This window comes from Eubalaena glacialis, chromosome 7, assembly GCF_028564815.1.
Source record: "Eubalaena glacialis isolate mEubGla1 chromosome 7, mEubGla1.1.hap2.+ XY, whole genome shotgun sequence".
Lineage (NCBI taxonomy): Eukaryota > Metazoa > Chordata > Mammalia > Artiodactyla > Balaenidae > Eubalaena > Eubalaena glacialis.
The window spans coordinates 94,053,849-94,081,589 of record NC_083722.1 but is presented as its reverse complement, the minus strand read 5'-3'; the positions used below and the strand labels follow the sequence as shown (position 1 = coordinate 94,081,589).

The following is a 27,741-nucleotide window of genomic DNA, read 5'->3' as shown; positions in this document are numbered from 1 at the left end:
TCAGTGAGGTTTTGGAGCATGAAGGAAAATTATGACATGCAAAACTGACTGTTATCAGGAATGGACTCACGGGATTTCACTGTCTTGATTCAGCAAATAGTAACAGGGTGTTGATCACGGGTGGTTAGGCAGGGTGCTAGGTGCTGGCCGTACAGCGATGCCAATGTAGCCTGGCCTTGAAAAACCCACCAAGTGTTGTAAATGGATTCAACGTTGCAAATAAACAACTTCTGGAATGTGTTTAACTGACTAAAGTGGCCGTGCTAACCCACTAACAGTTGCAAAAAAAAATTGTCCATTTTGTAGTTATTTATTCATCCAGGGCTTACAAATACACATTATGTGTAACTTTACCTCTGGAGTAACGTGTCCCATGAGTGTATGGGATTTTGCTGTACTAAGTACCATACTTGGTCATAGAAGGATTATTTTTGGTTCAGCTTAGTTTGGGTTCAAGAAACATTCCTTGGTCAGTTTGTTGGAAAAGAAAAATAGACTTCAAGTGGAATTATGGGTAATTTTGCTCAATGCTCTTTTTATATAATGTTCAACATGTCCTTTTTCATAAGTGGTGAAAACTTGATTGGGTCCATCATCCATTTCCCCCCAGGTTAAAAGACATACAACTTTTATAAAATTTTGCTTTTACATATACCAACTTAATATTTTAAATCACTACCTAAAAACTCAGACTACATGTACACAGCCAAGAGAACAAATGTGGAGCTTGTGTAGAAAACTTAGAACTGTACCTACTGACTCACTACGATCCAAAGAAAAACAGAACTTTGTCATTTGTTACCTCTCTCCTTCGTTATTATTTTTATTGAGGAGTGTACCCTTCTATTTGGTTATTATTTTTTAACTTGTTACCAAAGTTAGCACCTATCAAGCCATTGTTTCAAAAACCTTGTGATCATGCTTCATGGCGAGTCTTTAACATAATTCTGTGCAAAGCACACAAAGTCTTGGGCCATAAAGATGGTAGTGCCGTTTCTTCCAGTCTCTAGGACAATCTCTCACTGAAGCCGGAACTTCGTAGGCCGGAATTTCTAAAAGTAAGGTAAAGTGAGAATTTATGCAAGAAAACTTAAGTCAGCTCTCTAGTCTGATATAAATATTGTGAATGGATTCCATCCTTTCTAAGGTAGAAATAGACCTTATGCCAGAAGCTACTGACCAAACTCAAATGGACCTTTGGATTTCTTGGCAAACATTGATTTTCATGAAAACTGTCATGTCTGACTTGAGCCTTTTTTTAAGAGCAGCATTTTTTTTAACTGTAGAAAAGTGTGTGCCAAAACTGTGCCCTTACAAACCCGGTTATCTAACTGAAGACCTTCATCCGTCCCAGCATATCCCTGTAGTCTTTTGTTGGAGCTTTACCAAACCAGACCAGTGATAGATGAAACACATAAACAGACTTTACTCATCATTGGTTCTATCATCAGAAATCTCACCCCACTCTTTTCTCACTTCATTTTTCAGAAGATTATAAAGTCAGGGACCATTTTAATGGTTTTCACAAGTGGCGTTTTCTCACGTGACTGGGAACAGGCCTGTCCCCTAGAGACAGTACTGAGGCTGGCATGAGTGTGTGTGGTTCATTCTCCAAAGCAAACAAGCAAAACAGTAACTTCTTCTTATGGAAATTTTTAAACATCAACAAAACTAAACAAAATTGTATGAGGAAGCCTCTGTCTCCATCATGCAGCATCTTATCAATAATTATCATCTCAATGCCAGTCTTGTTCCACCTCTACCCACCTCCCACCCCATCCTCAAACCTTCACCTCTCCTGTCCTGTTCCGAATCAAATCAGTTTGGTCCCTTCTCCATAGGGTCCACTGTGAGATGGACAGGCACAGCCTTGTGTGTTGGTAGTAACATCAATCCTTCTTTTATGATGGCTCTCTGCTTAGATGTTGCCAAGGCCCTTTCACTGATTAGCCTGTCCTAAACATTTCCTCTTAAGATATATTTTTGAAATCCCAAGTTGGAGTTCAAAATGGAGGAGCAAAATATTTTCAGACCCAGGATGTGCGTATATGAGTGCATATTTACTCTTGTATAAAATTTTAAAAGAAAATATTTGCTGCTCAAAGTAAGAAATTTTCACAATAATATTGCTAACTGTGTATTGTGATTGGGTTCTGGGAGTTAAATGTAGTCTGCTATCGTTAGTCCGTTGGACAACTGATGTTAAATATTCTCTGTTAATTCTCCTGGATTCGGTTAACTAGGGGGAAAATCCCTGAATGGAAGGTATGGCTGGTAGACTCCAATTGTCTTCCACAATTCATTCATTCATTCTCAAATTCTCTCTCTCTCCCCGCCCCTCCCCCATCCCTCTCTCTTTTCTCTCTTTCCTCCCTCCCCCCTCCTCCCTCTTTTCTCCCTTCTTTCTCTCCCTCCCCTTGCCCCTCCCCCAAGAGGTTTTACCTGGGTACCGGGTCACTCATCCAGACATCTAGAGACTGCATTTACCAGCAACCCTTAGCCAGATGTGACTTAGCAATGGAGCGTGGGCAGAAGTGATATGCCTCACTGCCTTAAAAGTAAATTGCACTCCCCTTCCTCTCCAGCAGGGAGATGCAGCAATGAATCTGGCTCCTTTGGACCCAGAGAGTGAAGGTAGGGCTAACCCACCAGTGGGTCACTGAACGACTTCCTGAAACAGTCACCCAGCAGCCCAGAGAAGCAGTTCAGCCACTCCCATTCGAGGACTCTGTTAAAACACTTCCGCTTCTCCCCTAATCAATACGAATGGAATCATTCTTTTCAAAAGTGCATCATTTGGTTAATACTTCTTTCTGTGATCTTAAAAACTTTGTTTTGGTGTTCTTGCACAGTGGTTGCCCTGCAGAAGGTGGACTCAACCCCCAACCCCCCAAATTGGTTTGGATGTTGGGACAGATGCTGCCACACACACTGGGAAGACGTGACCATTGATGACTCACTTCGTGGGATTTTCTGGTGAGAACAGAGCAGCACGTCAGCCCAAAGTGGCAACAGCGAGGCAGTTTGGTTGGTTTTAGTTTTTAGTATGGTCAGGAGGCAGGGCTGGGTGAGAATTCCTACCTGCTGGGGCTGTGGGGAGGAACAGAGAGGAGAGTGTGAGGCTGGTCAGTGCTCAAACGTCCAGAATGGAGTTTTCATCTTTATTGCAGTCCTGAAAAAATATCATAATGAGAAACTGATAACCAAATGGAAGAAGAATCTTCAAATCAGAAATGGTTAAATTCACATTCTTTGGTCACAAGAGCATTCCTGTTCCATACACTAGGAAAATGTGTAAATGTATTTCTTTTTAATTTATTTATTTTGGCTGCTTTGGGTCTTTGTTGCTGCGCACGGGCTTTCTCTAGTTGTGGCGAGCGGGGGCTACTCTTCGTTGCGGTGCGCGGTGCAGTGGCTTCTCTTGTTGCGGAGAACGGGCTCCAGGCACGTGGGCTTCCGTAGTTGTGGCGCGCGGGCTCAGTAACTGTGGTTCGCGGGCTCTAGAGCGCAGGCTCAGTAGTTGTGGCGCACGGGCTTAATTGCTCCGCGGCATGCGGGATCTTCCCGGACCAGGGATCAAACCCGTGTCCCCTGCCTTGGCAGGCGGATTCCCAACCACTGCACCACGAGGGAAGTCCCTAAATGTATTTCTTGCTTCTACTGTTTCAAACTCAAATATGTCATCTACCCACGAATTAAGAAATTTGGGAGACAGGGAGAGTCACTGAGGCTCATTACAACCGCACGTTTTCTTATGACGTTTAAATGAATTTTAATGTCACCAAGAGGTGCTAGAAAAAAAAGAATAAACTTCAAAAGACAGACTTTCAGTGAACGAAGGTGTTTTTCCAACTAGCAAAAGTAAAGTAACATGCCGTTAGCAGAAGACTAATCACGCCTTTGTATAATTGTGTTCCTTTTAATAGAGGCAGGTATTAAATATATATCTAAAGGTGTTTAATTCTAATATCTTTATAAAACTTATACAGTAACTTACAAATTAAAAAAAAAATCTTTTGTCAGACCACATGTCACCCTACTCATAAAGGATTAGAACAATTATGCAAATCAAATTCTAGAAATAGCTTTGGTATCCCATAATTCCTCAAGATAGATATGCAAATGAACTGGATCGTGCCTGTGGGTTAAAAGAATTACACACTATACAGTTAAACTCTTCAGTATGTCACTCTCCAGAATGAATACCTGTGACAGGGGTTCTTTCCTATCTGTTCTGCCTTTTCTTCTTCTACTAAGCACATTGCAGTGCAAATTGGTCAGGACTCAGGGACTATAGGGGGAAAATATAACGGGGTGGGGGGGGGTAAAAGGAAAAAAATAAATACGTTAAATGAAAAAGGCGAGGTCAAGTTTCATCCCCTCATGCATTTTAAATTTTATGATCTCTAGAGAATATTTTAATAAGGCATGTATTAAGTCAGCGTTGCAACTTTAATAAGTTTTCAAAGCCTTTCAAAATTACAGCACATCTACGTATCTTCAAGAAAGTGAAACCATTTATTGCACCCTCCAGGTTCCAACACAGATTCTAACCGAAAAACAGTGTGTGCTTCTCAGATATCACATCCTGGCAGAAAGCAAGATTTCCATCCCAGAAAGCTATGCAGACTGGCATAACTCAGGTAATAAAAATATCTCGAGTGATGTTTCAAATATACACTTTCCTACCAGTTTACATCTTCTCTACTGTAGAATAGGCTGGCCAGTTAAAACTTCATTTGTAAATGACTAAATTGTTCCTCCTAGAAGGCAAGTGGTAAAATAGCTTTAATTTACCTGTCTCCTTAATGTTACTGAGAAATAAGACAGTTGCATTTATGCCTTGACATTGCAGCTTAAAACATTTGTGCATGTTTTCTCTGTGTAATTTGAAGTGACTTTGAGTCTTCAGGCTTTCAGATATAAATTTCAAGCTATTTATTTATCTTAAATGCCTGCAACCAGTATATAGGGTGAATCGAATACTTACTAAGACTTTTCTTCTCCTTTTCCCTTGAGCAAAAGCACAAAATACCTTTTTCTGTAGCGTAAGCCTGCTACTCCTCCTTCCTTTGAAAAGCGAGGAGAGTGGTCTCCTGGAGAGCTACCTGTTTGATTTCTGTTCGGTTCTGACATTTCTAATCTGATTTGCTGGCTCTCCCTGCAAAAAGATTTTAGGTAACAAACTTTCTCCATTAAAACGACCATATCCCTTATTGGCACTTGAGCATTCGCATAGAGCTGGAACAGAAAACTTTGAAGAGAGAATTATGTGGTTTTATTTCCCTTAGAAACACTTATTTTGAAAATGGACCCCAGAGTGAGGAGAATGTGGGAATCAGAAAGATGGGGAAGATGGAAACTGGACAATTTTTTGTTCCGTCTTCTGGTTTTTCCTGCTTCCCTCAGTAGGGCAACCAGAGATAGTCTGCCTAAGGGCCCTTTCCGGGCAATCGGCTGTGAGGTCTGTTCTCCTCATTATCCCGAGCTCTTTTTCTCGATCTCTCTCCTGGCGTATCTCATGTTCTGCCTTGATTTATGGTTTGAGGCACATTTGCCAGGTTTCTCCAATTACCTTGCTAACTCATCAGCAAGAGAACTGGACCTTTCTTATCCTCTGTGTTCCCCTGCACTTCCCAACATAGAAACTGGCTTCTTATTCACTTAAATGCCTATGGATTAGATGGATTCATTCAAGTGGTTTTCCAGATTCCTATAACTAAATTTATCATACTAAAAGCTTAAAAATACACTGATCATGACAACAGTTTTTATAAAGTGCAATTAAATAGAACCAGCCTTGTAATAGTTATTTTTTTTAAATCTTCTAGATTTATTTCAATCTAAGAAATCAAGTCAAATCTATTTTATTATTTTTTTCCAGAGCCAGGTTAATCTAACAGTTAACAGCAGGCTGAATGATCTGATAACTGGAAATGTGAATTGAATTAAATAAGCCTAATGTTTAAAAATTTGTGACTACAGTTCCAGGATATCAGGCATATCTGTCAAGGGAGTGGAGAGGATGGAATTGTTTTAAGTATCGTTGCAGTTAATTGTTGCTTCAAATAACAGGCTTTCTGAAAATATTAGTGGCTGAAGCAATAGCAGTTTTTATTTCAAGACCAGAAATCTAAAAAAATCTAGAGATATGAGGTTGCATGTTTGGGTAAGTAGATCAACAATGTTAAAACAGATGTCTGCTCTTTTGATCTTTCTGGTCTGCTATTTTCACCATGTTGACACTATCTCTTCTCATGGTTGCAAGATGGCTGCTGTGGCTCCAAGCATTACCACCTCATCAAAAATATCCCAAAAGGAAGGAAAAGGGAGGGCAAGAGGGCTCTGTTCTTAGGCTAAGGTAGATCCCAAAAGTCTTGTCCAAGTTGGAGAAAAAGCATAAAGAACCCCGTGGACTCAGATTAAGTTTCCTTTTAATTTTGTTTACTCCAGAAACAGCTAATAAACAATGCAAAGGATAACGATATGGGTCTAGAATATGGATGGGTGGAGACAGTTTCCCATTACCTCCTTTGCCCCTCACAGAGGGGGTCTTGAAGTCCAGTGGTCTTGGAGGGTCACACAGAGTGGCACGTCTACCAGGTGAATGGAGAACAGTGTTTTGAGTCCACTGCATTTTACAACCTCAGCCATCTCAATTCACGGACAACTTGAAATGCCAGTAAGCTGGCTACTCAGCCCACCATGGCACTCAGATCTAATGACTGTGTTTGGAGACTTGGAAAATTTTCAGGACCTGCATGGGGACAATCTCCCCTTCTCTGTAGAGGTTAGTTCACCCTTTATGTCTAAGAGTTCAGCCTGTATGTTTGAAAGCTTAACAGCAGTTGAGTTGGGAAAAGAGGAAGTAAGGACTTTGGACGCAAGAAACAACGCAGCAAAGGCATGTTGGTGTGACCCAGTATGGTCTGTTCAGGGCACTGCCAGTGACTTGGAGTGGCTGGAGCACAGAGCCTGAGTAGGGAGAGGGAGGATGTGAGACCAGCGGGGGAGCCAGGAGCCCAGGTGTGCACCATGAGAGCCCAGCAGTGGGGTGACTGGGCCAAGAAGCCCTTCCAGAAGTCTTGGATCTGAGTCCAGCACAAACCTGATGTTCAGCCAAGACCCAGGGGTACGGCTGTACAGGTTAGTTATGCCCGTGCCATCCCAGTTATTACATATTGTGAATATTGCCTCTGCTCTAGAGGAGCTGGTGAGGGATTCCCCAAGCAGAGGAGGGGGACGGGCTTTCCAGGGAGAGCTTATACAAAGGTAACCAGAGAAGGGAGAGATGGAAATACAAGGGGAAGATGAGGCCAGGGTGGTGGAGGGGCCGGACCATAAAAGGCCTTCTGTGGCAAACCAGAAATTTGCACTTGTATGGGTCATGGAAAGACAGTGAAGGGTAGAACCAATCCTGCCAACCCAATGATCCATCCTGACTCAGCCCCAGGACCTGGGACCCTATTAACCTCTTAGGGGCAGGGCATTTGAAAATGTAGATGGCTGATGGTGAGCCCAAAGCCTTGGCAGAAATGATTGTGTTGTATTTTCTTTCTTTCAAAAAGAGGGAGAAAGAAAGGAAGAAAGAGAAAGGGAAGGAAGAAAATAAAGAGAAGGAGGGAAGGAGGGAGAGAAGGAATAAGAGGGGGAGGAAGGGAAGAAAGAAGAGGAAAAAGGGAAGAAAGGAAAAGGAAAGAAAAGAGAAAAGGAAAGGTAGAAACCAATATGGCAAGACTGACAAGATCTGGCAAGGCTGAATGGTGCATATGGAGGTTATTCTTCATCATTATGGTTATTGATTTGTTATTCGCTTCCCCACTTTGAGATATTTCAATTTGTAAAAAATGAACATGGTCAGGTGGAAATCTAAAAGTAGATATGTCTTTCTGCAAAGCGATTTGACATATGGTGTCAAAAGACCTAAAAATGCTCATTTTTGACCCAATAATTCCATGCCAGGACATGCAGAGATTTATAGACAAGCAATCTATTTTCTTTTGCTTCAAGTATAGACATAACCCATTTATTTCACCTGGGGAGGAGCGGCGGGGGAGTTGTGCTAAATTAACTTTTCAATGACAGAAAATGAGCTATTTTAATGGAAGTCTTCCCCAAATACATTGTTCCTGTCCTGGTACAAGGAGGAGAGTATTCTGAAATACAAGTAACCTTCTCTTGATGATTCTTTATTAACATAATTAACAATCAAAGTACAGGCTAATAAATTCAGTGATGAAAGTAGCTGTTGAGGTGCAAGGGGAGTTTTGCTCCTGCACAGTACTCCTCTGGACAGCTAGTTCCTCTGCATCTCTTGGTTCTTCTTTTTCCTTTACAGTTGGCCGTCATTTCTCATTACTTGTCACTTGAATTCTCATTAGAAATCTCCCATCCAGTCAGAACAAAGCAAAACAAAAAACAGGAGTTAGCCCTGACAGCCTAGTTCCTATGCCATGGCAGGTGCTAAAAATTCTGACCATCACATAGGCTTAGTGACTTCTATTTTTTGAACTTCGATCATTTGTGGCCAGTGGGGGGATGTTGGATGAGGAGAGATTTACTTCCTGGGCCTGTCTTTAGATAAGCTAAGATTTCTGATGGGTGGCCCTTGGATAATTAATGTCTACCCGGTCGTATGATCTGGGGAGAAACAGGCTGATAGTTACTCGTATTTTCCAAATAGGAGACTGTCTGCATAGACTGATTGACATTTACGGACAAAATAAAATAATGCTGACCATTCACCTGTGATAAATTGGCCACACCCTCTTATTATGACTTATCCATCTTGGACTGAATATTTAATAGTTTATATTATGCGCAACTCAAACTTCAATATATTTACTGTACCCACTTTGATTATTATTTTATCAAAATGGTTACTTTGCTTACATTCATGTTTTATGTGTTCATAAAAAAGTTTTGAAGCAGTATATATATATATACTGCTTCTTCCCTTGAAGAGAAGATCTGCAGATTTTTTATCTTGCATTTTAAGTTAACAAGCCTCCAAATGTCTTAGAAATTATGGTCAGCTAAACAGCATGCACTAAAAGGATAATAAAAACATGAGTACCTTACTTAGACGCATATTACCACCTGTCACAGCCTCAAACAACAGGAACAAAAAGCCACTCCAGAATGAAAATGCTGGTATATTTATATAATGCAAAGAGAAATACAGATATAGATCCTCAAAACGGAAGATACGTTAATAAAAATGTAGCATTATAAGCGAAAAAATACAGTACTTGCAGAATTTAGTCTTTCAACTTAAGGTTACAATGTGTCTAACAAAGAAATAGTATTTAAAATTATAGTTCTCATTATTAATTTAAAATAACCATCAGGAGAACAGCACAGCTTAACCTAGCAAACATTTTAAGGAAATGCTTTGTCTCATAGAAATAGAGTATCATTATATTCCATCCATTTATACCATGAACAAAAGAATAACAATTTTCAAAGTGGCAATTAGTTTCATAAGACAGAATAAAACTGGGCTCTTCAAAGCACAAACTGTTTCCCTAAAATTATTTTAATTTTTATTGGCAAAAAATACCTAAACAGTTTTGATTTAGTACTCTGCTTGTCTCTGAGCCCTCCCAATCCGTGAACCACAATCAGTACATACGAAAACATGCAATACTGTATCTTCTCCACACCATTACTAACCAAAACACTTTTTACTCTTTTGAAAGGTACAGTTTTACAGAAATGTTTCCACTCAAGATTGGTATGATACAAAGAGCAGTTGTTGCTGACGGGCATTTCCTAGTAGTATGAAGCAAGGTAGGAAACAAATCTTGTGTTAACTTGTTACTGACTAAAAATGACTGCCTTGCTACTCGTTCCCATTTCTGCTCTTTAAATTCAATATCAATACTGAACAAAATTCTCAGCGCCTTCAAAGAACCAGAGCAGTCCAACTGACCCCACCGATGGCAATTCAGAGGGAACTTGAGACAACTTTCCCTCTTTCTCCTGCTGCCAACAGAAGACCCTCAAGAAATCGAACTTGTGAAGTCCCCCTGGGTTCCTCTACCTCACTGCAAAATGTAATGCCACTTGAGGTTGTCAAAAATAGCTTCTGTAGAAAACTGGCCATGGTCTTTAGGAAAGGTTGCATGAAGAAAATTAGTTTAGCCTTTATTGGAAAAAAAAAAAAAAAGTAACTCATGGAATAAAAGACATCAGTGCCAGTACCAAGACTCCAGGGCCTACTGTCAGGATGAAAATATATTTAGGAGGACAATCGCAAGGAGCGGGGGTGGGGCTGGGACTTCAAAACCCTCCCCCAAAAGGGGTCTGTACAATTCTAGTGATGATGCACTTCGAGAGCCGTTTTGAAGGCAGCTCAGAAAATTAAACAGGGGGCAGAAGGGGGAGAAAAGACGTCACTGTCCAAGCCAAAGGGAGAGGCCGGGTTGGGGTGCAGGTGGCGGGAGAGCCACTTATAAACCGATGCCTTTCAAGTCGCAGGGGAGGGTGGCCTGGGTGGCCTGGGGGCTCTGGCAGCAGGGGAACTGGGCCCGGAAGCAGTCCCTGAGCTCTCTGTTGAACAGGAAGCACACGACGGGGTTGATGCCGGCCTGCGCGAAGGTCAGCCACACGGAGGCCGTCAGGTAGGCCTGGGGGACAGCGCCGGGCCGCACCAGGACCCGCAGGTAACTGGCCACGACGTAGGGCCCCCAGAGGAGCAGGAAGAGCAGCGTGATGGCATAGAACATCTTGCACAGCCTCTTCTCTGTCTTGAACTCCTCGAGCACGAGGAGGCGGCGCGCGCCGCGGCCGGGCCCGGCCGGCCGGATGCCCACGAGCGCGGGCGGCGTGGGCCCGCGGCCGAAGCCCGCCGTCCAGTTGGCGGCCGCCTGGCCGGTGGCGCCGGGGCCGTGGAAGGTCCAGTCGTGGCTGACGGCGGGCACGAGGCGCGCGGGCCGCATCTTGCGGCGATCGTGGATGAAGAAGAGCAGGCGGAGGTAGACGAGGTGCGTGGCGCCCACCACCACGGCCAGCAGCAGTAGGAAGCCCAGCGCGCCCGGGGCGCCGTCGGGCCGCTGCTCCAGGGCGCACGGCGCGTCCTCGTCGTCGCCGCCGCCGCCGCCGTCCAGCACGGGCGGGAAGGCCGCGGCCAGCGCCAGCGCCCAGGCGGCGCACACCAGCATGGCGGCGCATGGCCAGCCGGCCAGGCGCTCGGCGTAGAAGCGGTGGTGCGCTATGGCCAGGTAGCGGGTGACGCCCACGCCGAGCAGCAGGAAGGCGGCGTGGAAGCAGAAGAGCGCGGCCAGGAAGGCGAGCAGCTTGCAGCCCAGCGCGCCCGGCGGCGCCCCCGCGGCGGCCGCTGCCCGCCGCGCCGCCAGCATGACGGCCGGGAGGCAGGCGAGCGCGCGCAGCCCGTCGGCCAGGCACAGGTCGAGCAGCAGGTAGTACGGGGCGCGGTGCAGGCTGCGCTCCCGCACGATCAGCAGCGCGAACAGCACGTTGCCCGCGAGGCTCACGCACAGCAGCAGGCTGAGCGTGGCCAGCTTGAGGCCCAGGGCGGCCGCCTCGCCGCCGCCGCCGCCCGGCTCGCTCGCGTTCGCCATCGCGGCCTCCCCGGGCCGGGCGCCGCGCTCCGCTCCGGGGCCGCCCCCGGCCTCGCCGCTCTGCAGGCCTGCCGGCCGGCCGGAACTCCACCAAGCGCGCGGGTCCCCGGCGAGCTCCCGGGCCGGCGGGGCTCAGCCCGCGCCCGGCTGACCCCTCCTCGACTCCCCGAGCTGCCGCCGCGTCGCCGCCATCTCAGGAATGGTGCGCGCAGGAGGCGACGGCCACTCCCTGCGCCTCGGGCGCCGCGGGCTTCACTGCGGACCGGGCCGCGCCGCCGCCCGCAGCCCCTGCATCCTCCTCCTCCTCCTTCTCTTCCTCCGCCGCCGCCGCCGCCGCCGCGCCTCTGGGCTCTGCCCCACGCCGGGCCAGCCGCCGCCGCTGCCGCTGCCGCTGCCGCTGCCGCCGCCGCCGCCGCGGAGCCCCCTCCCCTCCGCCGGAGCGCGCCGCGTGGCCGCCGCCGCCAGCCCCGCCGAGGCATCCCGCGCCGCCCGGGCCGGGCTGGGCTGGGGGCGCCGCCGCCGCATCTGCGGGGCCGGGAGGCGGCCGGGAGGGAGGCAGGGCCCAGGACGCGAGGTGGCGGCAGGTCGCGTTTGGCCCCAGGTAACGGGGGTCCGGCGGCGGTGCCCGGCGCCCGCCCTGGGGTCACTGAGGTGGCCGTGCGCGGGGGGCGGTTGCCTGGGATGGCAGGGTCGGGAGGCCTCGGGGCGTGGGGGCGGGGTGTGGGACCGGAGGATCTGGGATTGAGCCCTCTGCCCGCAAGCTCATAGTAATTCACAGTCATCGTCGTGATCACAGCCTCGTAACCTCTAGTATTCAGGTCAGCACTGATGTGGGTGGCAGTGTTCTGGGAAGCTTTACGCTCTCAGCGTTCACAGTAATGACAAAGTTGGTTCTATGCTTAAAGCCGCTTTATATCTGAGGAAGCAGAGGCTTGGAGGTCAGGGGAGTCGAGAGCCGGTAAGTGGTAGAGCTGAGATTCAAATTTCACTCGGTCTGATTTCCACGGCTGGACTCGCAGCGACCCTGAAGCATACCCTGCTCTCTGCCCCATTCGTGGTCCCAGTGAAGGCATCTGTCAGGGAGAAGAAATTCAGCATTTTCCCTTGATTTGGAAGGTGAATCCCATGTCACCTTCCTCCCAGGATGTCAATCTTCTGGGTAAGCCCGAAAGGGCAGCCCCTGTTATGATCCTCAGACGCACCAAGTTCTCTCTAGGCTTTGCGTGGGCTGTTCCCTCTGCCTGGAGCAGCCCCTCAGCAGGTTCCCCATCCTCTGGGCCACTCTTCTGACCAGTCTAGCTTACTCTGTACCATTGCCCATTCATTTCCTTCTTAGCACTTAATATTTACTATTATGTATTTTTATTGCTTTTGAAGATCCTGTCCTTTCAACTGATCTCTAAGCTCCAGGAAGGCAAGGGACTGTGTCTGGTTTTTCCTAACACTGTATCCCCAATGCCTAGGATGGAGAAGCCAGACTTAAGAAATATGTTCTTTCTCAGGTACACTCATTTTTTGCTTTGTTTTATGCAGAATATTATTTATTGGCATGGCAGGTACTTTGATGGGCATTTTTAGGATGACACAAGATCATAGAAAGACTTGTCAGGCTGAGGAGTCTAAACTTTAGTCTATAGGCAGTCAGGAGCCCTTGGAGGTTTCTGAGGAAAGTGCTGTGATTAGAAAACTACTGATGTGCGTCAGGAAGTTTATTTTGACAGTAGTGTTTAAGAGGAATGACAGAGCAGAGTCTGGAAGTCTAGTCCAGAGCCTTAGCCTTTAACGTGCACAGAAATCACTGGGGATCTGATTCAGTAGGTCTGGATGGGGCTGGAGATGCTGCCTTTCTAATAATTTCCTAGGCGACACTAATGCCTCTGGTCTACAGACCACACTTGGAATAGCAAGGACCTTGAGGGCATTTGGACATTTTGTAAAAATCTAAGTGATGGCCAGTGAGGGCCTGACTTAGGGCCCCTAAGTGGCCAGGGACAAGTGGCTGACCAGGGAAGTCTACAGATATTTGTTGACAGAAAAGAGAAGTAGATTTTGGAGAGTATTTTGGTCAGGAATTGCATTTTGATAATAGTAGCTCAAAAACGTACATGAGTTTATTTTCTTCATAAAACAAGAAGTCTGGAGATTAATGACATTGAGTTATTGGCTGAAAGTCTGAGTCTCTGAAAATCTTTTAGCCCTTTCCTCATGATCAGTAGTAGGCTGCTGACACCCCAGCCATTCCCTCAGCATTCCAGGCAGAAAGAAGGAAAAGAAAGGAAGAGCAAAAGTGTCCTTGCCATCTAAGTGGGCCTCCTCTGAGGAGTTTTCTAGAAGGCCTACATGATAACAGACACATATTCATTGGGTACCACTATCAGCAAAGGATATTGGGGAGTGATTTCTTACTTTGATATTTTAGAGCCAGGCACATAGCCACAGACAGTGAGTTCCAGCCTTGATGTGGACCTTAGCACTTGGGCTGCTTCTGTCCAGAGGAAGGGATGCCTTCTTTTAACGCACACAGAGACACCAACTCTGGTTCCTTTATGACACTGTTAAGGGCAGCCTGTGTTCGCTGAGCACCTGCTATGTGCCAGGCGGTGTGCTGAATACTTGACATGTGTTATCTCGTTTCATCATTTTAAGGGCCTTAATGGGGTGGGTATTGTTACAATTTCCATTTTGCGGATGAGGCAGAGAGGTTAATTTGTTCAGGCTTTCACCACAAGTAAGTGTGAGAGCTGGGATTGCAAGGCAGAAAGTCTGACTCTAGAGCCCACGCTCATAACCACCATACATATTGCCCCTTCACCATAACTGCAAAAAAAGGTGCTACCTTTCTAAAAACAAACAACCAAACACTACTGATGTTCACAGAATTAAAGCTGCTTCAAAGAGGGGAGAGATTTTCAAAACCATCTCATCCAGTGCTTTCATTTTGTGAACTCATACACGGCTGAGTGGGCAGTAGAATCCAGGTCTTCTCACTCCTAGGTCAGTACCCTTCCCACTTAGATGAAATCTTCATATTATTTGTTCTAATGACCACTTGACATTTCGCTTAACCTCTTGGAATCTCAAATGTTCCCATTTACAAAAGGAGAAATTGGACCAAATGATTTCAGAGGGTCCTCACCTCTGAGGTTCAGTTTGTATGTGAGAAAATGAAAGGTAAATGGTTATACAATCCCGAATGGGGAGAGATTTATTCTGCATAAAAGGACCCAAAAGGAGAGACATTAGTTCCTTATGATTTAGGTTTCTCTATGTTTTCTACTTCTCTCCATGGCTCAGTATGCTTCTCTTTGGGATTTGGGATTTGGTTTAGTCGTCTTCTCAGGATCAAATAGCAGAAGCAGCAATAGAAAATATATAAATCATGGCTCTCACAGCAGTTATATGCCTGCTTCTTTAATTGTCACCATTTGTTCAGAAGATTAATACTTAAGGAAAAACTATTAACATTTCATTGCCAGAATCAACTTATTTTCCCTTTATTGTTTCTAGGAAGCTTCACTGAAGAATTTAAAATAGTTTCTTAGGCACCAATTTGAGAGCTAGCGTCTCAAAGCATAACAGCTCCGTGGGATTCTTCCCTCTAAGAAAAATTGCTTCCTTTTGCACATAGATAGAAAAGTTGGGGTTTCCACCCCAAATTAGTTCTGTTACTTCTTTGCTGCACATGTAGGTGATGTGAACGGTAATGGAAGTCTGCTGTTTGGAAGACCGGTTTACAGACCTTGACCTTGACTGATGGGTTCAGTCAAGGGCACGGTCCCCATAATCACGGGAGCCAGTTTGGCTGATGTCTCCTGTCCAGCCTCAGGCTTCTGGCTAGTCATCTGCCAATGGGCATGTTGAGCATCAAGTTAGAGAAGGTTGGTTTGACTTAGTCTCATCCCAACTCTTAGAAAACATGAGCCAAAATCTATGTCCAATGGATGCTGAGTTATCCAAGGATATTACTCAGATTGGCCTCTCCATGGGAGGGAGTCATAACTTCAGGACTGCAAATGGACTTGGAGTTAAATATACCTTAGTTCATATCCAAGTCCCATCAATTACTAACATGTATCCTTAGCCAAGTCCTTTACCTCCTCTGAACCTCTGAACCTCAAAGGCCTTTTTGTGAGGAAGATTCCATTAAATTCAATCCATTTACAAAAAAGAGTGTAACACAAGGTGTGCACCCAGGTGGTGTGTAATAAATGGTAAATACATTTTTTGCTCTTACTAGGCTATAAATACCTTGGCTAACCATGGCTTGATTGACTTTTATATTCTCAACCTAGCCTAGGAGGATGCCATACACACACACACACACACACACACACACACATATATGTGTATATATTTATATGTCTCAATATTTGTGTGGCAGGTGTGAATGTCAGTCTATAAAATCAAGGGTGCCAGAAATATAACTGCTTCGTAGAAACTTAATTTCTGACTGAGTTGCCATTTTGCATTGATGGTGAAGAAAAACATGTAACCTTGGTGCTTCTGGGGTTTCATCATGGACCTTTGCTTCTTTGGGATGTGCCATAATTCCAGGCTAGTGCCCAGATTGCCCAGCACACAGTCATTCAGGGTAGTGTGTGCATGTGTATGGGAGGTCAGTGACGTTTGGTCAGTTGTTGCCATGTTGTTTCTGTCCTTATAAGCCATTGTGGTTTGGTGATTCTTAGCTGCCTCATGCCAGACTTGGGGTGTGAGAATCGGGGCTGAGGATGTATATCGTATTAGATGCCTCTCAGCACAATGTCTGGGAAACCCAGTGCAGATCCCCTCTCTCTCAGTACCCTCTCACTCCTCCCTTCTGCCTTCATCTCTGGGGACTCCCTGTCTACTCCGGCATTGGGGAATATTGTTCTTTCTTGTTCTTCTGGATAGTGTAATTGGTCAGTTCTCCTGGGAATCGGTGGTCCCAGAATTTAGGTGTTTGGGAGAGCAAAAGTCAGGAAGCTACCTTCCGTAAACCTCTCCTTGGCGAGGAAGGCTGGACCCTGCTATCTGCTTCAGTGTGGGGAAGGAAAGGGAAAAACAGGAAGAAAAATTATCAGGTCATATCTCAAAATATTGTCCTTGCTGTATATATTTGTTGAATGAATGACTGAATATGTCATTTATGTGTACATGCATGGCATACTGTCACACTTCTAATAAGCAAAATATGGTTTAATGAAAACTCTTTTAACAGTTTTCTCCATGTGCAAAAAAGTGAAGTTGGACCCTTACCTCACAAATATAATATACAAAAATTAACTCAAAATGGATCATAGACATAAATGTAAGGGCTAAAACTGTAAAACTTAGAAGAAAACATAGGAGTGAATTTTCATAACTTTAGATTAGGCAATCGTTTCTTAGATATGACACCAAAAGGATGAGCAAAAAATGGAAAAGATAGATAAATTGGATTTTATTAAATTTTTAAAGTTTGCACTTCAAAGAACACCTTCAAGAAAGTGAAAAGACAACCTACAGAATGCGAGAAGATATTTTCAAGTTATATATCTGATGAGGGAATTGTATCTAGATTATATAAAGAATGCCTATGAATCAACAGTAAAAAGCCAAACAGTCCAATTTAAAATTGGGCAAAGGATTTGAATAGGCATTTCTTCAAAAAGATATACAAATGGCCAATAAATACTTGGAAAGATGCTTACCATCGTTAATCATTAGAAAGATGCAAATCAAAACCATAGTGAGATACCACTTCACACCTAGTGGGATGGCTGTTATCAAAAAAATAGACAATTGCAAGTGTTGACGATGATGTGGAGAAATTAGAACCTCATACAATGCTGGTGTATAAATATAAAACGATGCAGCTGTTTTGGAAAATAGGAAATTTCTCATAAGTTAAACATACAGTTACCTATGACCCAGCACTATATACCAGCACTATATACCACTCTTAGGTATATATCCAGGAGAAATAAAAACATGTCCACACAAAATTTGTACACAGATGTATACAGCAGCATTTCTCATACTAGCCAAAGGGGGAACAATCCAGTTGTCTGTCAGTGGATGAGTGGATAAACAAAATGTGAATTCTCCACATAGTGGAATATTACACACTCATAAAAGGGGATGAAGTATTGACTTATGCTGCAACATGGACGAACCTTGAAAACATTAGGCTAAGTGGAAGAAGTCTAATGCAAAAGGCCATGTATTGTACGCTTCCATTTCTATAAAATGGCCAGAGTTGGCAAATCTATGGAGACAGAAAGCAGATTAGTAGTTGCCAGGGACTTGGGGTAGAGGGGATTGAAGAGTGACTGCAAATGGGTATTGGAGCATTTATTTTAGGGGTGATGAAATTGTTCTAAAATTAGGTAGTGATGATAGTTGCACAACTCTGAATGTCCAAAGCAAATAACATAATTGTGAAAAAAAAACCCATATTTCATATTAAAGTCAGGTCACCTCTGTAACCTTAGGAAGTATCCTTATCAAAAGAGTGCTGCCGGCCTAGAAAGTGACATGGACTCCTCATTGCTTCCTGAGTGAATGTAAGCCTTTAAGGTGTGAACTCTCGGGCCCTTCCCTGGGTTTGGTTACAGAAATCAGTATGTCTTGCCATATGGTTATGTGTACAAGGGTTGTGTCTTTGGTTTGCTTCAGTATTTACATGCTTTGATGCCAAAATGAACTTGGGAGGAGGGATTAAGAAATTCTTATTCAGTCAGTAGCTTTACAGTACAGTGTCTACCCATTGAGAAAGATGTTGTTGTTTTTTTTTTTAGATCCATTAGTACACCAAGGTGTTTTGCATACACTGTCTAATTTACTTCTACAAAACCCTGTACCCCCATTTTACAGATGAGGAACCTTGAGTCTTATGTTAATTACAGCAGTTAATTACATAGTCTATAGTGGTAAAGCAAGGTTAAAGTCTGGTCTACCTGGCCTGAAAGCCTGAATTCTTAATAAGTACACATACAGGGCTGCGTTGACTAATACATAATTGAGGGGAAAAAACCTATCAATATCTTATAAATAAATACTAAACTGAAGGTTGTATTACTTGGTACAGAATTGAGAAAAACCATTATGCTATAGGCGGTATTTTAATCGTTTGAAAATGAACACTTCTAACATTTAGAAGAAACAAAAATATACACTTGTCACCACTTAAAATCTCATTTTTGATATTTTGGTAGTATATTTTTTTCAAAGAGTTATAGCCATGACTCCAAGTGAGAAAAAGCCTTCTTTTATGTGGCCCCTCTCTTTTCTATTATATAATATTTAATAGCCGCTTCAACTCCCTCTAGGGTTAAATCATGTTGTGATCCTAAATTTTGCTTTCGAAAGATGGAATGCAAGTATCAGGACAAGGGTGCTACTGTGGGTGCCAAAGATGATAGGATCAACCCTGTTGCTTAAATGTCCTCTTCCTGTGTATGGAATCATGATATAATTAGTATATATCAGAGCTACTACTTCTATAATCCTCTCCTCCCCCTCCTCTCTTATTTACTCAAAAATCAAATAGTGCATTGATTGTTGTTATTTTCTATTCTAGAGAATTATAGAGTCTATAATTTTTAAGATACAGATTTTTGGAGTACATCCTTATATAATGGTCTAAGCTATGGTACTGAGGCCCATAAGACACACCTTTAGGGATGTACCTACTCTTTCTTGATTTTCTGTTTTACCAGTTATCCAATAACTTTCTTGTAATGAAAAATGAAAGTTTAATTCTTTAAAATACTCACCCTCTATACACGTTCGCATCCACACACATAAATTCTTCCTCCGCCCGCCCCAAGCTTTGCACTGGGTTTTGATTTAGATGAAGTATAGAATCTTTCACTGGCCAGAATTCTTACCACTGTTAGGGAGAGTTTCTGCAAAAATAAAAGGTGGGCTTACCTCAGAGGCAAGGCAGACTGATTTTGATGGTGAAACAAGCCACATAAAAGGTATGGCTTTAGCACATTTCTCCTTAGACTTCCATGTGATTTTAAGAAGGTCTGATTTCAGTGTCACAGGCATTATGAGTAAACAGCTACATTTCTCAGAACCACCCCACCCCCCTGCTGCCACCCTTCTGCCACTCTCCTAACAGGGATAGAACTCTAATGAATACAAGTTAGTTAGAGTCAGCTTGGCATCAGTGAGCTGTGGAATTGTAGAATTCCATCCTGTGTAGTATAGTTCACAGCTGAATCAGACATGATAAGTACATTTTGTGAATTGTACACCTTTTTTGTTTTCCTTAGAGCTAATGATTGTGGTTTTTCCTCCCCGTAAAGTGATGTGTGCCTGTAACCCACTCAAACTTTTTGACAGAACCATACAGTTTCACTCACTACAGCCAAACTCATCATCCAATCAAGTGGTTGTATTTTTGTCCTTGGAGACATCTCTCCTGGAACCTTCATTCTCTTCAATCTGATCTGAACAGCCGTCTGCATGACTGTTGCCCTGGCACTTCCCTTCAACATCATGTTTGTCTCTTCCCTACTTTCCTATGTCAGAGCTCCTGTTTCCTGTAGCCCACATCTTTTTCTTCTTCTTTCCTTCTCTTTCTTTCTTTTTTCATTTCTTTTTATGTGGTGTATATATCTCAGTAAGATTTTACATATCTGAAAATGCACTTCTTTCACCTTCATACTTGATTGATAGTTTGGCTGGGAATAGAATTCTCCTAGGTTGGAAATAATGGCTAATGATGTTGAGCATCTTCTCATGTGCTTATCTGCCATCTCTGTATCTTCTTTGCCAATAAATCTGTTCAATTTTTTGCCCTTTTTTCATGATACCATTTGTATATATTTTTATTATTGATTTTTGAAAGTTTTAAGAATATATTCTGGAGTCAAGTTCCTTTTCAGATATATGATTCACAGATATTTTCTCTTGGTCTGTGGCTTCTCTTTTTATTCTTTTAATAGTGTCTTTTGACAAGCACAAGATTTTGATTTTCACCAAGTCCAGTTTATCATTTTGAACTATTTTATGAATCTGATTTTGCTGTCATATCTAAGAAATCCTTGCCTAAATCAGGGTCACAAAGATTTCTTCTGCGTTTTCTTCTAGAGGTTTTATTTTCTTAAAATTTTACGTTTAGTTTTATGTTTCATATTAAGCTAAGTCTTATAAATGGTATGAGGTATGGGAGGTATGGATTGAAGTTCTTTTTTTTTTTGCGTATGGATAGCCAATTGTTCCATCCCTCTCTGTTGAAAAACTACTATTGTTCACTCAATTGCCTTTGCATTTTTGTCAAAAATCAATTGTTCATATATATGTGTGTCTATTTCTGGACTCGCTATTCTGTTCAGTTTATCTACATCTATCTTGAGGGCAATACTACGCTGTATTGATTAATGTGGCTTTTCAATAAGCTTTTAAAATCAGGGAGTGTTATTTCTCCAAATTTGTTCTTCTTTTTCAGAATGTTTTGGCTATTCTGAGTTATTAGCATTTATATATAGATCTTAGAATCAGTTTGTCAAATTCTACAAAAAAGCCTGTTGGGATTTTAATTGGGATTGTGTATAGATCAATTTGGGGAGAATTGAAATCTTAACAATACTCCATCTTCCTATACATGATCAAGGTATATTTCTCCATTTATTTAGGTCTTTAATTTCTTTTTTTTTTTTATAAATTTATTTATTTTTAATTTTTTTTTTAATTTTTGGTTGCGTTGGGTCTTGCGCGGGCTTCTCATTGAGGTGGCTTCTCTTGTTGCAGAGCACGGGCTCTAGGTGCGCGGGCTTCAGTAGTTGTGACACGCGAGCTCTAGAGCACAGGCTCAGTAGTTGTGGCGCACGGGCTTAGTTGCTCCGCGGCATGTGGGATCTTCCCGGACCAGGGATCGAACCCATGTCCCCTGCATTGGCAGGCAGTTTCTTAACCACTGCGCCACCAGGGAAGCCCAGGTCTTTAATTTCTTTCAGCAATATTTTGTAGTTATCAGTGTACAGTTTTTACACATCTTTCATCACATTTATCCATAAGTATTTCATATTTTTGATACTATTATAAATGGCATTTTAAAAAACTTCCATTTCTCATTCTTCAGTCCTAGTATATAAATATATTATTGAGTTTTGTATTGATCTTGTATCCTGAGATTTTGCTAAACTCACTTATTAATTCTAGTAGCTTTTTGGAGTAAATTCCATCAGGTTTTGTACATAGATGATTGTGTTGTCTGTGAATAAGGACAGTTTTACTTTTTCTTTTCCAATGCTTTTTATTTCTTTTTCTTGCCTTATTGCACTGGCTAGAACCTCAGTACAATGTTAAATAGAAGTGATGAGAATGGACCTCATTAGTCTCTTCCCCCATATTAAAGGAAAAGCTTTCAGTTTTTCACCATTAAGCATGATATTAGCTGTAGGTTATTGTAGATGCCTGTAGATGAGGAAGTTCCCTTCTATCCGTACTTCCCTGAGAGTTTTTTTTTTTTTTAAATCAGGAATGAATGTTGGATTGGCAAATGCTTTTTCTGCATCTTTTGAGATGATTTACTATTTCAGTTTGTTAAATGATGAATTACATTAATTGACTCCCAAATGTTAAACCAATCTGCATTCCTGTGAGAACCTCTAGTTAGTCATGATGTATTATCCTTTTTATGTTTTCTTATATTCTACTTGCTAAAATTTTGTTTGAGATTTTTGCATCTATATTCATGAAGGTTATTGGTCTCTAATTTTCTCCTCTTGTACTGTTTTGTCTGTTTTTTGTTTCAGAGTGGGGCTGGCCTAATAGAATGAGTTGGAAAGTATTCTCTCCTTTCCAGTTTTTTTTTTGTGTAGTTTGTGTAGAAGAAGAATTTATGTAGTTGGTATTATTTTTTCCTTAAATGTTTGGTAGGTTCACGAGTGAAGCCATTTGAGCCTTGAATTTCCTTTGTGGGAAGGTATTTAACTACATATTACATTTCTTTTATAGATATATGGCTATTCAGGTTAGTATCTATTTCTTGAGTAAACTTTGGTAGTTTGTCTTTCAAGGAATTTTTCCATCTCATCAGTGTTAATTCATTTTCAGAGACTTATTAATCAGCCCTTTGTTTTCTTTAGAATTCCCTTGCTATCTGTAGAGTCTGCTTGATACCATCTATCTCATTCCTGATTTTGGTAGTTTGTTTCTTCTCAATTTTTTCCTGAACAGTCTGGTTAGAGGTTTGTCAGTTTTTTAAAATCTCAAAGAACTATATTTTTGTTTCATTAATTTTCTCTGTTGTTTTTTTGTTTTCCACTTTATTGGTTTCTACTCTGATCTTTATTATTTCCTTTCTTTTACTTAATTTGAGTCCAGTTTTCTCTTCCCAGTTTCTTAACATGAAGCCGAGTTCATTGATTTGAGACCACTATTCTAAGCATTCTTATTATAAAATTTTCCCTCAGTACTATTTTAGCAGCCTCCCACAAATTTGATGTGTGTGTTTTCATATTTATTCATTTGAAAATACTTTCTAATTTCCCTTTTGATTGCTTGTTTGAACCATGGGTTATATAGAAGTGTGTTATTTAGCTTATATATATTTGGAGATTCTCAGGGATATTGCTGTTATTAATTTTTAATTTAATTCCATCGTATCAGAGAACATACTCGTGTGACTTGAATTCTATTAAATTTATTGCGAGTTGTTTTATGGCCCAGAATATGGTCTGTCTTACTTAAATGCTCCATGTGTACTTGAAAAGAATGTGTATTGTGTGGTTGTTAAATAGAATGTTCTATAAATGTCTGGCCAAGTCAGTCGATAACGTTGTTGAAATATTTTATACTCTTAGTGATTTTCCGTCTACTTGTTCTATCAGTTATTGAGAGAGGGGTGTTGAAATCTCAGACTCTAATTATGGATTTTCATATTTCTCTTAGCACTTCTAACGGTTTTTTCTTCGTGTATTTTGGAGTTCTGTTATTGTCAGGAGCAACATGTTTAGAATTGCTGTGTCCTCTTGATGAAGTAACTCCTTTATATTATTAATTGACCTTTGTCATTCCTGGTAATATTCTTTGCTCTGAAATTTAATTAGTGTGATAATAATATAGCCACTCCAGTTTTCTTTTGATTAGAAGTGGCACAGTATATCTTTTATCTACTTTTATTTTTTTATTTAAAAAATTATTTCATGGTAGGATATGCTCATAAAATCAAGCTAAGGATCAATGTAATGTCTAATTTTGCTTACAGTCTATGCCTGGGATTTCAGGATGTCTGCTTGTGTTTGCGTGTGTACATGGGTGGGTGGTTTCCAATGAATTCTTGAAGTTCTTTTGTTTTCTTAACAGTTTTTCTCATATAGTCTTGGTTCATGGGAGGTGCTCAGTAAATATTTGTTAAATTGAAAGTTTTTGTGTATTACCTGCAGAAAGAAAAATAGACTTTCTATCCTTTTTACTTTTAACCTGCTTCTGTCCTGTTGCCTTTCTGCTCTTTTTGTTGTTGTTGTTGTTAAGGTTTGTTTTATGTCCAGGATGTAATCTATATTAGTGAACATTATAGAGCATTTGAAAAAAATGTGTATTCTGCTAAAGTGCGGTATATCTCAGTTAGATATTGTTGACTGATTTTGTTGTTCATTTCTTCTTTACCCTTGCTGATGTTCTGTCTCATAGTTCTATCAATTGCTGAGAGTGGAGTGTTGAAGTCTTCAACTATAATTGTGGATTGCCTTTCTCCTTTCTGCTCTTTCAGGGTCTGCTTTGTGTATTTTGAGGCTCTTTTGTTTGGTGCACACATATTTGGAGTCATTATGTCTTCCTGGTGGGTTGATCCTTTCATCCTTAGGTAATGTTGTTTGTCTCTAGTAAACTTTGCTCTGAAATCTATTTTATCTCATATTAGGAGAGCCGCTCTTAACTTTTTTTTTTTAGAGTAATATTTACGTGGTATATCTTTTTCCATCCTTTTCCTTTCAATTTAACCATGTTGTATTTGAAGTGAGTTTTTTGTATATAAGATATTGTAGGATCACGGGGTTTTTGCTCATGTCATTGTTTGTTTATTTGATCCACTCTGCCTGGTAAAGGTAGAAGCCTAAGCTCCCCTCTTGGCCTTGCTGGCTTGGGTAGAGGTAGGGTCACAGTCTTTCCCATGGTGTTTGGTTGGTGTAGAGTAGTTCTTGTCTAAAAGTTTTTATCTTGCTTGGCTACTCCTTTCCGTGTCCTTTGGTTAGGGAGAAAGGCTTTTGTTGGGGCTTTTCTTGTCTGTACCCATTGTCATTTCCAGGTTGTCAGCTTTTCCAGCTCCAAATCTGGGATGTATGTGGCCAAAAAAAAAAAAAAAAGAAGAAGAAAAAAAATCCCAGGGAACTCGCCATCATGTCATTCCTTGGGTCCCAAGGTCCCTAGCTGGTGTGCCACCTTCTTTAAACCTTCTGTTTGTTTCATATATAATGTTTAGGATTTTTCACTGTACTCCGTGAGAAAAACTGAGAAAAGCATTTCTACTCCATTTTGCTGGAAGCATATTTCTTCTCCATTGTCTCTGAAAAGATGTGTTACTGGACATAGAATTCTAAGATGACATTTTTTAATTTCAGCACTTTGAAGAGATTGCTCCACTATCCTCTTGCTTGTATTATTTCCCGTGAAAAATCTTCTCTAATCCTTATTTTTGTTTCTCTGTTCATAGCGTATCTTTTTCCTGGTATTGAACAATTTGATTATGCTCTGCTTTGGTGTGATTTTCTTCATGTTTTTGGTGTTTGGAGTTCATTGAGATTCTTGGATCTGTTGGTTTATATCTCGTAAACAGTTCCTCTCTAGAAGCAGATGGTTCGACCAAACTTACAGCAAATGCTAAAACAGCTGTTAATTTGTAGTTGAACTCTGATGTTTACTAGTCCCATATTGTTTATTTAATAAGCATATATAGTCTTTGTACACTTTTTCCACAGTGTTCTGTTTTTAGCATTTGGGAGCATAATTCGAATCCTTCCCTAAGTCAAAGGCCGAGCTCATTTTTCATATGACAGAGAGACGTCTTCAGGGAGGTGAAACTTGTCCTCAAGAGAAGAGTTTGTACATGTTAGGAGCACAGGCTTGGAACCAGGCTGACTTGGGTTTCAACTCTGTACGTCTTGCTGTGTAATTGTGGGAATGTTCTTTAACCATTTTGAGCCTCCAGTGTGTAAAACAGGGATGATAATTGTATCTACCGCATAGGGTTGATATGTGGAATAGCTGAGATAAGTAAATGTGGAACATAGTTAAGCAGTCATGAAATTGTAGCTATTATTGCTGTTGGTATTTTTTTTAAAGTAGTATTTTTTAGTGTAGCTTTAGGTTGACAGTAAAATTAAGCAGAAGGTACAGAGACTTCCGTTACTCCTATTACCCCTACATATGCACTTCCTCCCCCACTGTCAAAATCCCACCCAGAGAGGTCCATTTGTTACAATCCATGAACCTACATTGACACATCATTGTCATCCAAAGTCTGTAGTTTACATTAGGATTCAGTCTTGGTGCTGTACATTCATTGGGTTTGGACAAATGTATAATGACATGTATCTACCATTAGAGTACCGTACAGAGTAGTTTCACTGCCCTAAAATTCCTCTTTTCTTTGTCTATTCCTCCCTCCCTCCCTGCTAACTCCTGGCAAATACTGATCCTTTTACCGTCTCCACGTTTTTCCCTTTTCCAGAGTGTCATATAGTCGGAATCATACAGTACGTAGCCTTTTCAGATTGACTTCTGTCACTTAGTAATATGCACTTAAGCTTCCTCATGTCTTTTCATGGCTTGATAGTTCATTTCTTTTTATCCCTGAATAATATTCCAGTTAATGGATGTACCACAGTTCATTTATCCATTCACCTGCTGAAGGACATCTTGGGTGCTTCCAGGTTTTGGCAATTATGAATCAAGTTGCTATAAACATTTATCTGCAGATTTTTGTGTGAACATATTTTCAACTACAATACTTTGGCTAAATATCATATAATATGATTGCTGGATCGTATGGTAAGAGTATGTTTAGTTTTGTAAGAAATCGCCACTGTCTTCCAAAATGGCTGTACCATTTGCATTCCCACCAGCAATGAATGAGAGTTCCTGTTGCTCCACATCTTCATCAGCATTTGGTGTTGTCAGTGTTTTGGATTTTGGCCATTCTAATCAGTGTGTACTCGTATCTTGTTGTTGTTTTGATTCATAATTCCCTAATGACACGTGATGTTGAGCATATTTTCATATGCTTATTTGCCATCTGTATATTTTCTTTGGTGAGTTGTCTGTTCAGGTCTTTGCCCATTTTTAAATCAGGTTGTTCATTTTCTTATTGTTGAGTTTTAAGAGTTCTTTGTATATTTTGGAACTGTTGGCATTTTAATTTGAATGATCATTGTCTTAAGTGCTTGGACAAAGGTTTTGTTGAGACCTCAGCATTCTAGGCTGCAAAACATGAAAAATCTTTTTTTTCATCTTTTGGAAGGAGGTAGAGAAATTATCTTCACCTGAAAAAAATTACAAGATGTTCCCAAAGGAACATCTTGATCCAAAAAGAATTTCCGGCTACCTCTTAGATATACTGTGACTTCATGGGCCTTCCATGCTGTGACTCTTTCCCCACAAAATTAGCTTGTACCATGTGTTTCTTGATGATTGCCTTACTAAGTAGTGGGAAATGACTGCTCATCACAGCCTTGCCTTTCTTCTGTGTCTTTCTTACATGCGTGTCAATTAACAAGGGCCTGTACTGTAATCAGCAGCAGTGACAGTACACCTGTTAACAAATCACCCCAACTTCCAGAGAACTGGCCTAGATCATTCTGTAAAAAATAGTCACTAATGCCATAGAAGAAAAATATGTCCTATTGTTAATGAAGGTGGTATTATATTGTCTGATTTCCATCCTTCACCCCTTCACTGTGCATCAAAAGATTTATATCATGGGATTCATTTTCATTTTATGCCTTTTATTTATGCCCCAGTTCTTTTGAAAGTAATTTTAATTCTCCCTTTTATGAGAGTGAGGCTCTGTGTCTTTGTAGTTCTATATAAAATAAAGGGAATGATTGTTTTTAATGCAGATTTGAAAGAAATATAATGGATTTCAGCTACAACAATTTCTCCCCATTTAGAGGAGATGAACACCTAGTTAGATGAAGAACGTCATTCCTAGTATAATTTGAATACATCCTGTTTCCATGAC

General features: G+C 41.6%; 2 protein-coding genes across 5 annotated transcripts in view; one reads left to right on the top strand and one right to left on the bottom strand.

Moving 5' to 3' along the window:
* The first annotated feature begins 4,553 nt into the window (after window positions 1-4,553).
* The window catches only part of EIF4E3 (eukaryotic translation initiation factor 4E family member 3), a 69,979-nt gene continuing 46,791 nt past the window's right edge, over window positions 4,554-27,741 (top strand). The window contains exons 1-2 of one of the 4 annotated variants that reach the window (XM_061195532.1): window positions 11,233-11,292; window positions 11,380-11,423. The gene's annotated coding sequence lies outside the window, so the exon portion shown is untranslated. Of the gene's footprint in view, window positions 4,644-11,232; window positions 11,293-11,377; window positions 11,424-12,104; window positions 12,187-27,741 lie in introns of those variants that run through there. The other 3 variants (XM_061195530.1, XM_061195529.1, XM_061195531.1) reach the window with 3 other exon arrangements.
* On the bottom strand, window positions 9,433-11,585 carry GPR27 (G protein-coupled receptor 27). Its single transcript, XM_061195526.1, has one exon. The coding sequence runs from the start codon at window positions 11,583-11,585 to the stop codon at window positions 10,455-10,457; it is 1,131 nt and encodes a 376-aa protein (XP_061051509.1). The 3' UTR covers window positions 9,433-10,454.